Source organism: Ictalurus punctatus, chromosome 8 (genome assembly GCF_001660625.3).
Source record: "Ictalurus punctatus breed USDA103 chromosome 8, Coco_2.0, whole genome shotgun sequence".
In the NCBI taxonomy this organism is placed as follows: domain Eukaryota; kingdom Metazoa; phylum Chordata; class Actinopteri; order Siluriformes; family Ictaluridae; genus Ictalurus; species Ictalurus punctatus.
In genome coordinates this window covers 21539166-21556756 of record NC_030423.2, presented here as the reverse complement: position 1 = coordinate 21556756, position 17591 = coordinate 21539166, and the positions used below count along the sequence as shown (strand labels likewise).

The 17591-nt window shown below is 39.4% G+C and overlaps 1 protein-coding gene across 1 annotated transcript; it reads left to right on the top strand.

Annotated features, from left to right (window-relative positions):
- The first annotated feature begins 1406 nt into the window (after nucleotides 1–1406).
- mmp15a (matrix metallopeptidase 15a) lies at nucleotides 1407–17343 on the top strand. Its single transcript, XM_017474950.3, has 10 exons — nucleotides 1407–1973; nucleotides 4421–4569; nucleotides 5308–5430; nucleotides 6143–6447; nucleotides 6596–6757; nucleotides 7601–7905; nucleotides 8716–8854; nucleotides 13000–13147; nucleotides 13817–13932; nucleotides 14376–17343. The coding sequence occupies exons 1-10, from the start codon at nucleotides 1869–1871 to the stop codon at nucleotides 14819–14821; spliced, it is 1998 nt and encodes a 665-aa protein (XP_017330439.1). The 5' UTR covers nucleotides 1407–1868; the 3' UTR covers nucleotides 14822–17343.
- Nucleotides 17344–17591: the final 248 nt, after the last annotated feature.

Below are 17591 nucleotides of genomic sequence, written 5' to 3'. Positions count from 1 at the left end.
CTAAATTGCTGATTTGGCCAAAACATGTCATGTGATGCTATCCCAGCATACATTCAGCTCTATGTATGTACAGCTAACTGTTCATTTACTAAACACCACTGTGCCTGACCTCACTAATGCTCTTGAGCCTCTCTTGTAATCCCCCCCCAAATGTGTTTGAAGGAAAGTTGATTGACTAGTGCACTTTGTCAAACAAAAAAACACACAATGACCATTGTAGTTTTTTTGCTTCAGTGAAATAACTTTTCTGAGGAAACCCATGAATCTGGTGTGGTGACCGAACAAAAATCAAGAAGGAGGGTGTCCACATGTTTTAAATTGTATGTGTAGCCAATAGTTTACCCTGCATCATTCTTATGCAAGTGCTGAGACCTTGTGATATAATGCATTGCTTCATGGCGGAGTTATTCGATTTTATCCTCACTTCTGATATCACCATGAACCCTCACTACATAACAGCCTAGAACAGGAGTTAACCTAGGGTTCACACTGTGGTCCTTGGGTGTTTGTCAGAGGTTTGGGGTAAAAAAGATATACAAAATAATTGCTTAATGACTACCTCTAGGCCACTTGTGTTCATCTTATGTTCCTTGGGATAGGCTCCAGGATTCCCTCTGTAGCATAAGCAGAATGGGAGATGGATGGATAGAAGTCTGTATGTGAATATAAAGTAATACTTCATAGCTGTAACTGCTGCTAAAAATTTCAGACAAATGCCGAGTTTGGTGAAAAAGAATAATTCTTTCAGAAGAGGACAATGAAAAACACCAACATGGTAGATTTGTACAGAAATAAAACCAGAGTAGCACCTGTAAACTGCAATATTGGAAATTACCAAAATGTAAATTTCAGTCTGAATCTGAGTGCAGTTGTTTCTGGCACACCCCACAGTGTTGGTCAGGATTCTATTGAACCCTGGTGCATTTGCATTCATCTTACATCACAAACACGCATGGAGAACACAATGGGACTCACTATCATTTATTTTGGTGCTATTATGCACTACAGTGGATTGTGGACACTAACGATATAGTCATCGGCTGAAACTCGTGCATGTTACTTCCTGAACAAGTGCGGACCTGAGTACATATTCTGTTCGCGTTCTCGGGAATCACGACACGGTTCCAATGCAACCAAACTCGGAACACCTCCTCCAGGTAGTCTTGGGTTCGGTATCAAGGTCCACATGACAGATTTCACAATTTTTCATGCAAACCATGCTCTGTTTTGGACTAAAAAGCCAGTGTGAAATCCCGTCCGAATAGGGTTTATGAAGAGTTTTCCCAGGCAGCCACGCAAATAACGTCCTTTGAATTGTTTGATAGAGTTTTAGAAGGTGCGATTTGGGCGGGCTTTACGTATAATCTGGCAACCCTGATACAGTTACACTCACACATGCAACCTGAAACTTTTCCCTGCAAAACTCTACCGGTATTCAGCAGCACAGGACATGGCTACAGTCAACAAGTAGCACTTTTTCTAGTCTTCCGAATTGAAAGTCGGGTTACTAGTAGAATAACTGCAGCATGATAGTGTTTTGGGGAGTGAGAAGCGTGTTTTACAGCTGAGCGGAAATGGAAATGTGTAGCTAATTTTTATTTATTTATTTTTTAAAAAAAGGGGGAAAGGCCACAAACATTTGCAGATTGCATCCGGATTACATCTGTGATAGAAATGTAAAGCTTGCAAACTCAAATCGGGACGCAGGGAAACCGATAATTCCACCGCAAACTTATTATTTTCTTTGCTGAATTAATGGTGCCGCTTGTTTGCGTCTAGTGCGCACTTTCTAGTCTAGTGCGCACAAATAATAACAAACAGTAACCGAGGCAAAAACCTTCCCCTGGGATCTGAACCTGTGCACAGAGATGATGTGTAGACCTTTTTTCACACCTGCGGTAGTTTTTTCTGTCCTTGTGTTGGTGCTGAAGACAGTCGGAGTTTCGGCGCAAGAGGACGAGTTCAACGCTGAGGTAGAGCATTAAAACTATTTTTCATTATTATCATGAACAGAAATGTGTCTGAGGACATTGTGGAAATGATCCTAGTGGAGAGACAACTAAACAAATCGAATGTAGCCTCAAAATCACAGTATAAGTCTTGTTTACATCTGATTAACATCTGATTAATCAGATTATGACCTCATGTAAACATTGCTGTGATGTCTTAAATAGGAATAAAGCCATCTGGATTTTAGTCATTCAGTGTTTACATATTGTTTATCATCACAGTATAAGTCTTTGTGTTTACATGGACACTAATAAAACAATATCTGTGTAATCAGATTAAGACCCCATGTAAACTTTGCTACAATGCCTTAAACAGAGTAGAACCACTTAGATTTGACTTATGTACATACATGGGGATGTACACTGTTAATGTTCAAACTATAACTCTGTGTTTAGAGGGACACCAATAAAACAATCAATATCAGATTAAGACACCATGTGAAGATTGCTACAATGCCTTCGATCAAATTAAAGCCATCTAGATTTGAGTTATTATGCACATACATTGGGATGTACACTGTTAATCTTCAAAATATAATTCAGTGTTTAGATGGACATCAGTAAAACAATCAGTATCTGCTTAATCAGATTAAGACGCCATGTAAACATTTCTCTGATGTTTTAAATCAGATTTTTGTCATCGGGAGTCTAGTTATTTCATTTATGCACAGTTTTTTTATTTGATATTTCTCGTATCTGCATGCGTGCTTAACCGGTATCATAAAAGAAGTCGGATCAAATATTTACACGTGTAACGTGACTTTTTGGCAGCTCATGGTTTTGAGTCGGCTGTGCTTCCAACCGACAAGCAAAAAAAAACTCAGTGAAAAAAATCAGTGCAACTCAGTTACTTGGCTGATACAATAGTGTAAATACCAGCTATTTGATTTAATGTGTAGCGACAGTCACCTCAAAATTGGAAAAATAACAAAGATAAATGGGAAGAATAACGTGGTCTACTACTAGGAGTGAATTTTAATATATTGTGCAGTCCTATATTAGTTATTGTAGTATGCAAATCTATAACATTGTCACATTAAGTGGTGGATATATTGAAAGTGATACTCTCTCCAGTTTCTGTGCAACTGGAATTAACTTCAGCACAGCTGTTTTCCTTTTATTCACATCAGCCTGCTCATGAGCTTGGAAAAAAAAACTCTTTAGAGACGAATAGTTGTGCGCTGGATTCTGTACTTTTCGACTTAAATCAGATCAGAACCATCTACTGTAGAACAAAGCACAAGCCAGTGCGTAACCCAATCTTTCAGACTTAAAACAGGCAATAGTTGGTGTTGAACTTGACCATATATATCAGTCCGATATCAGCCCTGCACAGCTTTCTTTTCTCTGTGTGCTCCCTTGGGTTGACTGAGAGCCGTCAGAAAGTTTCCAGCCCCGCTGTGTAGGTCGTGTTGTGATTTCAGGGGTTTCAAAGGTTCACTCGGTGCAGCCCAGAGAGGCACTCAGCATTTCGCCTCCATCTGTATTCACTCATGGGTCTGCCACTTTTCTACACGTTTCTGATCCAGATCTTCATAGTTAAAGGAACACTTTGGTGAAATATCAACTTTCACTTATCCTAAAGACAGTCATGCAGCCAGCCAAGACATATTTATTGTCCGGCGGTTGTTTCTTTAGTTTGCATTGGAGCGTTGATGTAATGAAAGTGTATTTCACCCAAAAGCTTGTCTGTAAATATCTGCTTCACACTGCATCCAGCTCTTCAGTGAGCACATACAGATTTGTTGTGTATTGTTCACTTACTCAACTACATAACTTTTGTACATGTGATTGTAAGAGTTGAAGCTGTCTCTATATGTAGGTCAGAGTCAAAACATACCTGCACTGGAGCACTTCCTTTGACCACGTCCTCTGATTTGGCACAATGAGGACAGTGAAGATAATGAACGTTAAAGAGGCTGTGTTAATGAAACATACATGGCATATCCGGTTATTAAACCAATTTTGTGTCTTATGAGAAAATTTGTTGGCGAGAAGCACCATTACATTGCGTTTGGATTTGCCTTGCCTCCCAAGATTTGAAGACGGACCTGTAGCCATAATGCTAAAAGTGTTTATACTTTAAATAGATAAATCCATTAATACAGACTATCTCTGCTAATTAACAAAATAACCATCATGTTTAAAGATTTGGGCTTTTATTTACTGAAAAGTTTTTAGGTACAATAGAGACTAGATTTGACATTGAACTATATATGCAATAAGGGGAAGATTTGATTCCTCACAAGATTATCTTTTTAATACTGGGTTCACTAATTATCCCAGATGGGGGATTTGCACAATAGAGAACAAGAGACTAATCAGTCCGAGATCACAACTGTGAAATAAACTCAAGAAGTTATTAATAACGGTTCTGGTTTTTCTCTATCGTCTCCATGCTGCTGCTGAAGACATGGCTGAGGACCTATGGCTACCTTTCCCAGGCCAGCAGACAGATGTCCACCATGCAGTCGGCACAGATTCTGTCCACTGCCATAAAGGACATGCAGCGCTTCTACAGCCTGGACGTCACCGGCCAAGTGGACCCCGCCACTTTAAAGTAAGTATGACCTTACTTTAAATTTTATTGTACAGGTTTGTTTTACAGAGCCTTGAAGGTGCAAGTGTTCATAGGGCCTTTTTTCTTCTGGTCACAAAGGAATTCTGATCAATCCTCCTTTGCACCATAAAAATTACTTACTTTTATTTAATGTCAACAAATATATCATTAAATTCACTTATTACAGTTTTTTTTTTATTGCAAAACTACTCTTTGATAATGAAAACATGGTTAAAATAAAGGTTAGTTTGTTAGCAAACTGATATATTTCTATACATATCATCATAAATTTATCATTATATAATAGTTTTTTCATATCGCCCATCCCATGAGAATCACAGTTTCTCTAAAGTATCTTTAAATTTAGTTATTAGAACTAAACTCTGGAGAATTAAGCATGAGTTGTTCTGATTTGAGAGTTGACCATGAAACAAATCCGGCATGTGATGCCACGTCACATTTCGAGACCTCTGCTTCTGGTACAAATTTTCAAATAGCATTTAAAGAAAAAAAAATTTGAGACTGTGATGCTTGCTGTGATGCTGTGCTGACAAAATATTTCACTTTTGTTCCTATGGAAATTATACTCTATGGATTTTATTGTTTAAATGAATCTAGACTGCAGTCTTTAATTGTATTTTGAGTTTCCCCACAAAAGAAAGATATCTGGTTTCATGTTTATAGTGGGTTGTTTGTGGTGTTTTGGTAAATGAGTATCTTGAACCCTTGTGTGTTCAGAGCTATGAGGCGTCCGCGATGTGGTCTTCCTGATCGCTTCGAGGGGCACAGTGAAGGAAGCGTCAGGCGGAAACGCTTCGCTCTGACGGGTCAACGGTGGGATAAAGACAAGCTGACTTACAGGTGAGTGAGACTACAACTGTAACCTGATTTGTTCCATTTAAGATTTTTTGTTTATTTTTTTATAGCATTCATCTAGTGACAGTTTTGAATAATGAAATTAACACTTCACTTAAAGGAGCACTTTGTAATTTTTAGAGTCCTCTGCTGGCTTCAAGGAGAACTCCAGTTACATTAAATTCACTGACCAGTCTTTCCGTCCCCTCAACAGGGCTGCATTGGAAGTGGGAAGTCGGAACTCGGAATTATGTAATTTTCAACCTCCTTGCGTTCTGTCTACAAAACGAGGAAAAACAACCCTAACTTGGAAAAAAACAAACACTAGTATATACAACATAACTGGTGATCTTTCTGACTTGAAATGTAAACAGAAACCTAAAATAAAAATTAAAAACTAATTACAATTGAAAAACTTGCACATTTGCTATATTGGGGGTAATATTTCTACTAAGACTATCTTTACAAATATCAATTTATTACAGGTCTAGAAACATTTTTAGACATTAAAAAAATGCACCTCTAAAAATATATTTTTTAAAAACACTGCTACTTGTCATGGTTAGTTAGTACATTCTGTAAATGATGACTTTCGGATTTGTTTAACAAGCTTACATTTATACTAGCCAGTCTATTTTGAATGAAGCGTTCCTTTCATTCTGATACCAGATATGTTCCACTCAGAGAGGTTACATTTCATTACCTACTTTTTCCACAGCATTCAGAACCACCCACCCAGCATCAGCCATCAGCAGTCACACGAGGCCATCCGCAAGGCCTTTCGAGTTTGGGAGAACGTGACTCCTCTACGCTTCAAGCAGATTCCTTATCGTGACATCAAAAACGGCAGCGAGGGGCCGGATATTATTCTGCTGTTTGCCTCTGGATATCATGGAGACACGTCTCTCTTTGATGGTGAAGGAGGGTCCCTGGCTCACGCATTCTTCCCGGGTCCAGGCATTGGAGGCGACACACACTTTGACATGGATGAACCGTGGACACTCAACCAGCGGGAAGGAACAGGTGCCACCGAATCGATTTCTCAGAAGCTAGTTTTCCAACAAATATTAACCCGTTAATGCCATTAAACATCCTTAAACTATTTTCCCGAATAAGGCTGATTGTTATACTGAGAAGTACTCATTGCCCCCTGTATGTCCTCTGTCTCCAGGCATTGACCTGTTCCTGGTTGCGGTTCATGAGCTGGGTCATGCGATGGGTCTAGAGCACTCCAACGACGCCTCAGCCATCATGGCTCCGTTCTACCAGTGGATGGACACAGAGAGCTTCTCTCTAGGCGAGGATGACATCAGTGGCATTCAGCAGATATACGGTGAGCGCTCGTAGCACGTGGTTGTATACATTTCAGGTGTGTTAGTGCAGGATGGCGATGTAACAGAGTGAAATTATCGGCCAAGGATGAAATCCTGAACCCAAAACTGCTTTTCTGCCATGTCCTTTTAAACATCGTATATATTTTACTGTCCTTGACTCGACTCGTTCTTGGTTTGGTTTTGTTTTTAATGGGAGATGACAGAAAACAGTGTGTACTTCCTGAAGTGTCTTTATACCATACTTTATATCTCTTTTCCAACAGGAAATGGCAGAATCTCTAACAACATTTCAATTTGATTAGGATATATATTAGCTAGGTTTTGTCTACAGGTTCTTTTATACTAGGTGAAAGGTGTCATAATCTTTCCAGATGTAGACCGTATAAATGACATGATGAATTTGGACGGAACTAAAATCCCAGAGATACTCCAGCAATAATTACATTACCTCATCTCCCTATGAAAAATGTATGCAGTCTGAAAAATAGTTGTGAAACATAATCGTGACTTCAAAACTAGGCAATATAATTTGGTTTTAGACTTTATTAGGCATTTCTAGCATGAGATGTGTGTTTGCTCTTTATTTATTAATTACTCCGACAATGCTACATCAGCAAATTAACTGAGTTAAACCCTTATTGTGTTAATGTGACTCAGTGTGGGTCTGTTTTCTCCATCGTGGCTCATCTGGATGGCTCATCTGAAAGTGCTGCATTACTGAGCCTGTGAGAGCCAGGCTTTCTGCCATGACTGCTGCTATGTGGAAAGAAAAATGTGACACCACTTTGTGTCTCTGCACAAGGGTGAGAAATTGAAGCGAAATATTTTATGTGTGTAAACAGGACCCCCTGTTATTGCACCCACCGAGCCTTTGAGCACCACTACAACCCCATCGTACACGACCACAGCTGAACCAGAACCCACATCCACTACAACCACCACAGAGCCTTTAAGGACCACCAGACATCCAGAGAGACACACCAAACCTCCTGAGAGAGCCACCAGACCTCCTGAAAGAGCCACCGAGCCGTGGGTTCCCCCGGCTGACCCCGGACCCACTCGCCGCTCGGACCAGGACGCCCCTGATATCTGCGACGGAGACTTTAACACGATTGCGGTGCTCAGGGGGGAGATGTTTGTCTTCAAGGTAAAGGCCTTTGCACAACAAAATGGATGTGTTTTATTTCTTTAACAGACGGTGAAAATAAGTTTGCAAGGGAGTTCATCAAATCATCAAAATAAACTTCACATACTTTTTTTTTTGCAATTAATAATAATGCTTTTACATCACAGATCCCTAAAAATGTTTTGAATTTGGATTAGTAGTACAAATTTGCCATAATTTCACACAATTTTTAACTACAGTAAAACAAGTGTTTTGAATTCCATCAGTTCATTCAAGTCTTGGTTGTTGCGGGACTTATTGCCGCCACACAATAGATAAGAATGCACAAAGTACAAAACTTTTTAAAGGTAAAGATATCTTTCTAACTGGTCTGTAAGTTTTTAATGCAGAAATCAAACTTGGTTTAAATTTTCAAATGACACACTGTCTCAGAACAATGATTTTGGACTAAAAGATGGACTGTTTTTTCTTTAGATTTTGTCTCAGTAAGATTTTTTATGCAACCTATGTGCACTGCACTGAGGAGCTCTTCAGCTTTGACAACCACAACAAACCTTGTACTCGTGCAAACTCGATTAACATCACAAAACTAGCCAATTCTGATTCCATTAGGTCATATCCCATGTTTATACAAAAATAATAATAAATGGTTGTTGCATAATGTTTGAAGCTGATTTCCCGGATACCCTGGAACAGAAGTTGTCCATTCTCAGAATAGTTTTTGCTTTTCAGAGCTACAAATAGATTTCACAATCTCAAAGTCATGTGCTTTTTTGATGTGCAGATGTTTTCAAGTTTTTTGATTTTTCAGATGCTCTCTGTGCCTCTCAGGGTCGGTGGTTCTGGAGGGTCAGACGGAACCGGGTTCTTGATAATTACCCCATGCCCATTTCTTTCTTCTGGGTCGGCCTGCCTGAAGACATAGACGCTGCATACGAACGCCATGATGGAAAATTTGTGTTCTTCAAAGGTCAGCAATGTAGATGAAAAAAGATTACACATACACTCTGCTCAAGAGGTGCCAACATTTATAGTTTAGTTGTAGCATTTACACTGTACACATCCTTGTTAAAACATCCTTGATGGGTTGAATTTGGCTTTTGGAAATTTAAGTACTGGAAAACATTGAAAAAAGGCCATTTTTTTTATCTAGTGGTGCTTTAAAACTGCTTGAATTATATAAAGTCAACAAATAGAAAATCGCTAAAAACTTTAAAGTGTTTATTTTCGATAGAACATGAATGCAGTCCTTTCACTCAATATATGACACCCTGCTGCAGCCCCTCCCCCTCCTCTTGCTATTCGCTTACACATTGTGACAGAGACAGGAGTAGCTAACTAAAAATAGCTACGCTACCAACTTAACTACATTTTTCAGTAGCATGACTGTGGCTCCACTACTTTAAAAATAGTGTCGCATTTCCAGTAACAAGTTATTTTTTTCAACGAGTAGTGCTTTTCATTGCACATCTGCGGTGCCCGCTTGCGTCACAGGAATTAAGAGCCTCATTGTAGCTCAGATGGACAGGAAGTGACCATCTGATCGGCATGTAAAGTGACCAACCACAGTTGGTTACATGATGTGTGGGGCAGGTAAATGATATTATCATAATAAATTAACACTTTAGTTTATTCTCTGATATAGAATATTACTGGTCCTTTGATGTTAATAAGCAAAACAACACAATGTTTACATTTACTTACATGAACCTGAGCATGTGACTGTGCTCAGAATTAACCAATCACATTCACACTAACTAATTATCGTACATCTGTCATCAGTGAAGTGTTTCTGATTAACTACATATAAAGATCAGCTGTTTCTGTAGAATTTTCTTGACAGCTTCTTGGTTTCATTCGACCGCTGAAGCCATGCAAATAACTACTGTCAGAGAACATCTGGCAAGTACTAGTCACTCCAGCATGTGACACCAATCTCTCATATTCTTCACATGTCTGGGATATGGAGTACGATGGCCAGATGCAAGCTCCTTCGCATGAAAAAATACATCCAAGCTCACCCAAAACCATTAGGCAAAATGTGAGAGAACTTTGTGGTTATAATTCTAAAACATATGTTTAGTGCTGAAACAAAAACAAAACAGAAAGCCATACCCACTGTGAAGCATGGTGGTGGCAGCATCATACTATGGGGCTGCTTCTCTTCAGCTGGGACTGGGGATCTATTCAACATAGGCAGAATCACGGATAGCTCCATTTTGACACAAAGCCTGCAGGCCTCTGTTAGACAGCTGAAGATGAAGGAAAATTTTGACCACCTAGCACGGTAACGACCCGAGGCACAAATCCAAGTCAACAAAGGAACGGCTTCAGAAGAAGATGATCAGTGTTTTGGAATGGCCCAGTCGAAACCTAGGTCGAAATCCTATCAAAAACCTGTGGAATGACTGAGAGAGCGCTGTGCACAGGAGATCTGCTCGGATCTAAAATTGCCAAATCACGATGTGCTAAGTTGGTAGACTCATACTGCTTTAACCAAGTAATAGTTAAGGGGTGTGCACATTTATGTAACCAGATTATTGTAAGTTTTTTTTCTTTTTCGCTTAATACTTTATCTACTTGAATACTTGTTAATTCACGAGCCAATAGAAAACCACAAGGTGGGACTGTGGTGTCTTTGGTTGGTAAAAAATGTATTAGTGTTTTGCGTCGAACTGGATTTTTCCTTGTCGTTTTCTTACTCGTCTCGGATCTGGAAAAAAAAGCAGTCAAGTCATCCACTGACATATGCTAGTGTTGTTGTGGTAAAAATCTTTTTTTATCTCTCTGCCTGTGAGGATTTTCTTGTTAGCAATGCTGGCACTTCTGTCTAAAGTGTGTTTTGTCTAAGGTATCAATCATTTATACAAGCACACAACATTAAATATTTCACAGCTATCCTGTTTTCTTCAAAACATCTGTTCCCTGTGCTCCAACACACTCTTTAGGCCAAACTACGTCAGTAGTAAAGCATTCAGTGAGGGAGGTTGGGGGAGAGGGAAGGGGATTTTGGCAGAAACCTTGGGCCTGTGTGTGTGTTGCATCAGCCTCCACATGCTCTCGCTGATCAGATTGTAGAGACAGAACAGAGTGTCAGCTGCTGAACAAAACACGCTAAACTTCATTAGAGCTTCAGTAGCCATCGCTCATTTGTAAGAGAGCTTTGTGTGATGCGTGCAGTGACTCGAGATGGAAAGTAGCCTTTCATGCAACATAATACGGCTTCTGTCCTCTCAGACTGGAAGAGTACAAAAGATTATGACCATTTCTACCCTCTTTGTTTTCTCTTTCTTTTTTCTTTTTTCTTTTTATTTGCTTCTTAGGCAGGGTTGCCAGGTCGGCAGCAAAAGCTCATCGATAATCAATAAGTCGAATTCCAAAACTTAATCTCAGACCCACCCAAACTTTGTATTAAAATCCAGACCAAGATTACAATCTCTTCGACACCAACTAACCAGTTACTCACTACCTTTTAATCATGAACATAGCCCACATACACTTATCAGCCATAACATTAAAACATCCTGCCTAATGTTGTGCAGCCAAAACAAGTCTGAGCCATTGAGACATGGACTCCACACGATCTTTTAAGGTGTGCTGTGGTATCTGACACCAAGATAACAGCAGATGCTTTTAAGTCCTGTATGTTGTAAGGTGGGGCCCCTATGGATTGGTCTTGTTTGTCTAGCACATCCCACAGATCCTCGATCGGATTGAGATATGGGGAATTTGGAGGCCAAGACAACACCTTGAACTCTTTGTCATGTTCCTCAAACCATTCCTGAACACATTTTGCAGTGTGGCAGGGCGCATTATCCTGCTGAAAGAGGCCACTGCCATTAGGGAATACTGTTGCCATGATCGGTATACGTAATGTACATAGGATATCCACGTAATAGGAATATGTTGTCTATGGGTAGGTTCGGATTCGGCCCCAGATTTATAGAGTGGATCCAGCTTTTGTATACCGCTCCAGTTGCTTCAGTGGTTACTAATAAATGGCACTGCCATTAGGGAATACTGTTGCCATGATTGGTATATGTAATGTACATAGGATATCCACCTAATAGGAATTTGTTGTCTATGGATAGGTTCGGATTCGGCCCCAGGTTTATAGAGTGGATCCGTCTTTTGTATACCGCTTCAGTGGTTACTAATAAATGGCAGTCAAAAAAAATTCTTTGTCAAGGGGCACTCGGCAGGGGTGACCATTAAGCTCCTTTTTGTTTACAATTGCAATTGAACCACTGTCTCTGATATTAAAATCCACACCTTCATTCCATGGCATAAAAAGGTGGGGTGTTGAACATAAGCTCTCATTATACGCTGATGATTTGCTTCTTTACATTTCAGATCCTCTATCATGCATCAATGATATTATAAATGTCTTCTCAAGTTGATCTCAAAAAGTGAATTCATGCCTGTTAACACATTTGCCAGGCATATGCCTAACTATGTGTTCCCTTTTCACATGGCAAGATCTATATTTAAATTTGATGTAAACATTGCCTAAATTTCCTGAATATATAGGCAAGCAGGAATACAAAGTGCAATTAAAAAACTGTCAGGAATTCAACCGAGAGGTCTTCACTACATCCTGTAGATGGATCGGCAGGATTAGTAATTAATGCATCGAGAAAACGAGTGAATTGTAACACCCCTACTACCAGCAGGGAAGGGTGAAGGCTAACATGTGCTTCCACCAAGGCACGTGAAGCTAGCCACGTAGATCTTGTTGAACTGCTGCTCGTGTTGCGTCGTCACAGGGAAGTGTAACGCATCTACAAAGTAGATAGTGCTATCTACCCTCTTACGCATACATGAGCTCACAGATTCCCATGATTTACTAGTGTTGCTGTGATTGACAGAGGAGAGAGCGTATGCCATGGTTTCAGCATTGTCTGGATTTAAACTCATGGTCACCGGAGAATAGGGTGACCGCGTTTCTGTTGTGCCACTGGGGAATCCCAGTAAATGCATTTTGCACCTGAAAGGCAAATTTTACAGCCCAACTGTATAAAGCAGCATTGTATGCATGTTTTGTCCAGTGATCAGTTCCAATCTGAGAATGTATTTCTATCAGTAAAATTTAGCTTTGCTTTTTTCTTTCTGTAGGCAGTAAATACTGGCTGTTCAGGGAAGCCGACGTGTTGCCTGGATATCCTCAGGAACTTATGCACTATGGTCAAGGGATGCCAGATCGAGTGGACACGGCCGTGTGGTGGGAGCCATCTGGCTACACCTACTTCTTCAGAGGAGACAGGTAACTCAAGTCAAGTTCACTTTTATCAACAAGTTTTTATTATCATATACAACAGACAAGACATACAACTAAGTTCTGTAGATAGCACTACAGTAACACTGTGACCAGTGAAGGATAAGAGCAATGTACAAATTGAAAGAATGAAATAAAAAAGTATCTAATTCTCTGTAATTATGTAATGTTATTAGATTAAAAAAACAGCACGTCAATACAAAACTGTTGCCATTATTCAAGATGTGTGTAATAGACAAATTTCCTTTATTTTTTTTTTCTTTTGTTTTATGCTGTCTTTTTAATGGTGTAGGGGAGGCATGGATTATTTGATCTTTCTTTGGTTGAAGATATATATATATATATATAGAGAGAGAGAGAGAGAGAGAGATAATGAGTCTTTATTGATCACGTATACATTACATAGAAACCAAGAGCAACATACCAAAGATCTCACACCCAAACTGAGCTTCCTCATGAACGTACATCAACTTCAGAGTGCAGAGAAAGTGAATGTGCATCTGAAGTGTGCATAAAGGAAACACAGCAGGACACGTGTGCTTGTGTTTTAAGAGTGCAGGATGTGTGTCTCATGCAGTGCATGTGCATTGAAATGCTCGCTAAAATGAAAGTGTTTAATTTTAACATGAAACCCCTATGCTTTCCTCCCTTCTGTAGATACTGGCGTTTCAGTGAGGAGTCTCGGGCTGTGGATAAAGATTACCCACGACCCATCAGCGTATGGGGTTCCATCCCTGCCTCTCCTAAAGGGGCCTTCCTCAGTGATGATGGAGGTGAGTTTAGGTGGTTAAAAAACACGCCCATCACTAATGTGCCTGTTGTAAAACAATCCAGAGTTCCAAGAAGGAAAAAGTGACTTCACTGCTAAGAAAGTGGGGCAACAATTCCCTGAAGCCCCAGCTCTGCTTCTGCCTTCTTGCGTCACTGCATGCAAGGCATCAGCAGCCTCATTAAAGAAACAGATGCATAGGAGTGAAACTACATTTTGGTATATATACTTGGGTATTTTCATTCATTTAGCAGATTTTTAATTTTTTTTTTTTTATCCAAAGTGACTTAGTCAGGCAGAATCCAATCCAAGTTGTGTAAATTAGATTTTCTTGCTAAAACAATCCTTTAACTGCTGAGCTTCCCCTGTGAATATGTGCTTATCTTACTTTTAATTTATGTGCATGATGTGCAGGATGTTTAGTGTGTCTGACTTTTTTCTTCCCAGCGTACACATACTTCTACAAAGGGACCAAATACTGGCGAGTTGACAACAAGCGCATGAAGGTCGACACAGGATACCCGAGATCCATCCTGAACGATTTCATGGGATGCCACGTTCACTTCGATCCAGGCTCGGATACAGATATAAAACCAGACCCTAAGTGGCCAGAGACAGGAGGAAAGGACCAAGACGACAATGATGATGACTACAAAGACAACGATGTCAATAATGATGATGGTGAGGATGATGATGATGACGATGATAAAAAGGTGGTGGTGCAGGTGAAAGAGACTAACGATTACGTCATGACCCTCATCCTGGTGATGGTGCCTCTGGTCCTGGTGCTGTGCATTCTAGGAGCGATTTATGTCATCATCACCAAGCTGCAGAAAAAGGAGACTCCCAAAGTGCTGGTTCACTGTAGACGTTCGCTGCAGGAGTGGGTGTGATGCATACAAGCGCACACATGAACACGTTCTCACACACACACACATTGTTTGTTGTCCTCTTTCTGCACATGTGCTGCGTTCAAATATGTTTAGAAGAAGAACCCACATCCACAGTCCATTTTTCTGTTAGTCATGAATTTGGTGAAAGTGATCTGACAGCTCGGCGTTTACAAGTCATGATACAATGTTGACGTTGTACCCATGGATGTTCTTTTAACAGCTGAAGCCAAGTGTAATTAAAGTGTGCATTTAGTCATAGGCAGCCTTTTCTAGGTTATTTACCATTATTTCTGAGGGAAATCTTGATATTCCTGATGCTTTTGTGTTATTTCTACAGGCACTCTATATTTACATTGTCCATAGCTGCTTAAATCATTCTTTTCATTCGTGACCATATTTTCCGATTTATAAAAGGTGTTTTCAAATGGAACTTGTGGAACATGCTATTGTGTCCAAGTGTTTATACATTGTTGCTAGGCAACAGAGAAATATGGATGCCTGCCTTGGAAGCTAGCTAATGATTGAGGGCAATTTAGCTTGCTAACACAGACAATATTAAGGCATAGAAATAGAGGAAATGCGACACAGAGACCAGGAATATACACATTTTCTTCCTCTGTCTTGTTAAGTTACTAAGAAAAAACATGTAGTGACAGTGGAATCGACATATAACCATGAAGAAACTGTTGGTAATATAAGCATGTTCCTCAGATGTGTCAAGAAGTTACAAAGAAAAGATCCCACAGAATAAAATGAAACTAATAATACTTAGCATCTTCTGGCATCAGATAATGTAAAGGAAGAGTGAAAATGAGACACAAATGTCAGGAATATAAAACATAGAAATTACTCAATAAAAAAAAAGAAAACTCCATGGATAAAATTACTCTGTAATAACACTGAGCATTCGCTGCTATCAGTTAATATAAAGGCAAAGTGAGATTGGAAACAAGACATAACTGCCCAGAAATAGTGGATAGTGGAAACAAGACACAAATGTCAGGAAATTGTCTGGAATATAAACATTTTCCTCAGACGTGTTGGCAAATTACTAAAAAAAAAAAACACTCCACAGATTAAATGAAATTGTAACGGCATTTAGCATTAGCTGATAATTTAACTCCCATGTGTTATACCATATTAAGAAACCTCAACATTGCCTAATAAGTCAGATTTTGTCAATTTGTTTTACAGAGTTGTTACTAACAAAAAAATGTGCTGTTTAAGTGGAATCTCCTTGTAAACATGGTGAACACATGACCGTATATGGATGTAGTAAAATAGTTTCTCAACAGTGAGACACTTTTTTTTTTGCCTTTACACAACTGTGGTGCTCTGCCCATTTAAGACTCTGTTCTGAACAGAATATTTGCACTTTCATTTCATTTTAAATGATTATATCATTTGTTCTGTGGTGGCTTTACGTCGTGGTTCTTTTCTGTGTTTGTGTGTGAATGTCTGCGCATAAAGCAGATTCTCTCCTTCCGTCCTTAATGAGCCCAAACTTTACAACTCTGGGAACGTTAGAGTGTGTTAGTCAGCGAAATTCTCTCGATGCTTTCAGTTAAGTGGCCTTGGTAAAAGCGAAAGAAAAAAAAACTTCCAACTGTGTGTGTTTGTAAAAGCATCGGGGAGAGCAGAAAGCAGTTAAAGGAGTTTGGTTTAATAAATTGCATTGCACATACTTGCAACCTTTACTGTCTGTGCCGACAGGGCCGAGTCTGGATTGTGTTACACACATGGTGCTGATTTAGGGATTTTGGAGGGCGAGAGACCAAGAGGAAGAGAGTGAGAGGGGAAAAGAGGGAAAGAGAGGATGGGGGATGGGGGAAGGGGGCTTCTTTATCCATGCAGCATTTCCTTCTCTTCCTCTGAGTTCCATCGACTTTGCCAAAAAGAAAAGGAGGGAGGCATGCCACTGAGGCTCACTATGACCTACATTCAAACTCTTCATCACTCTTTATTGGAAATTTGTATCATTCCTGGGGGAAAAAAACCTTGAATTCAGCCTTCCTGTGGGACTTTTTTGTTTTCTGAGCCAGGTTTTAACCACAGGTTCCCTCTCAGGACCTCTCTCTGGAGTCTGTTTATGAGAATCTTGGCTTCATGTCCATTAGCTACTGCTGCGATTATGGCTCACCATCAAGCTCTTTGTTTTTACTGTGCGACTTCAGCAAAAAAAAAAAAAAATTGGATCCCTTTTTTGTTCGCTCTCTCTCACGCTCTCTTGCTCTCTCTCTCTTCATCAGTGCCCTGAACGATTGTTTTAAACCTGTGTCATTTTTGTACTGTGTATCTTATGAATGTGGAATGTGTAGTTTGTTCCCTTTTTTCTTCTTTTAATTTGTTGTTTGATTTACATTTGCATACATTTTTATATTATCAGTGAACTGAGTCGATCATGCAGGGCATGTATTGCTTTTTTTCCAACACAGGTAGCCTATTATAAGATGACAATTATTATAAGCTTGCTCACAATAAAAACTGGTTTCACCAACAAAAAAAAAAAGAAAAAAAAATTAGTTCAGGCTGTTTGTGTGTGTTTATTGGAAAAACATTAGTACATTATAGACAACGTTTTTTTCGGGGGCTATGTTTTGACATTCTATACTTTTCTGTATGTGTGTATTATTACTATATTATTATTATTATTATTATTATTAATTTATTTATTTTTATGGACACCTCATTAAGTACCATTGTATAAAACTGAGTGGGCATGCATAAGTCCAGACCTCACAGATTTAAAAAATCGCCATCTTAGCATTAC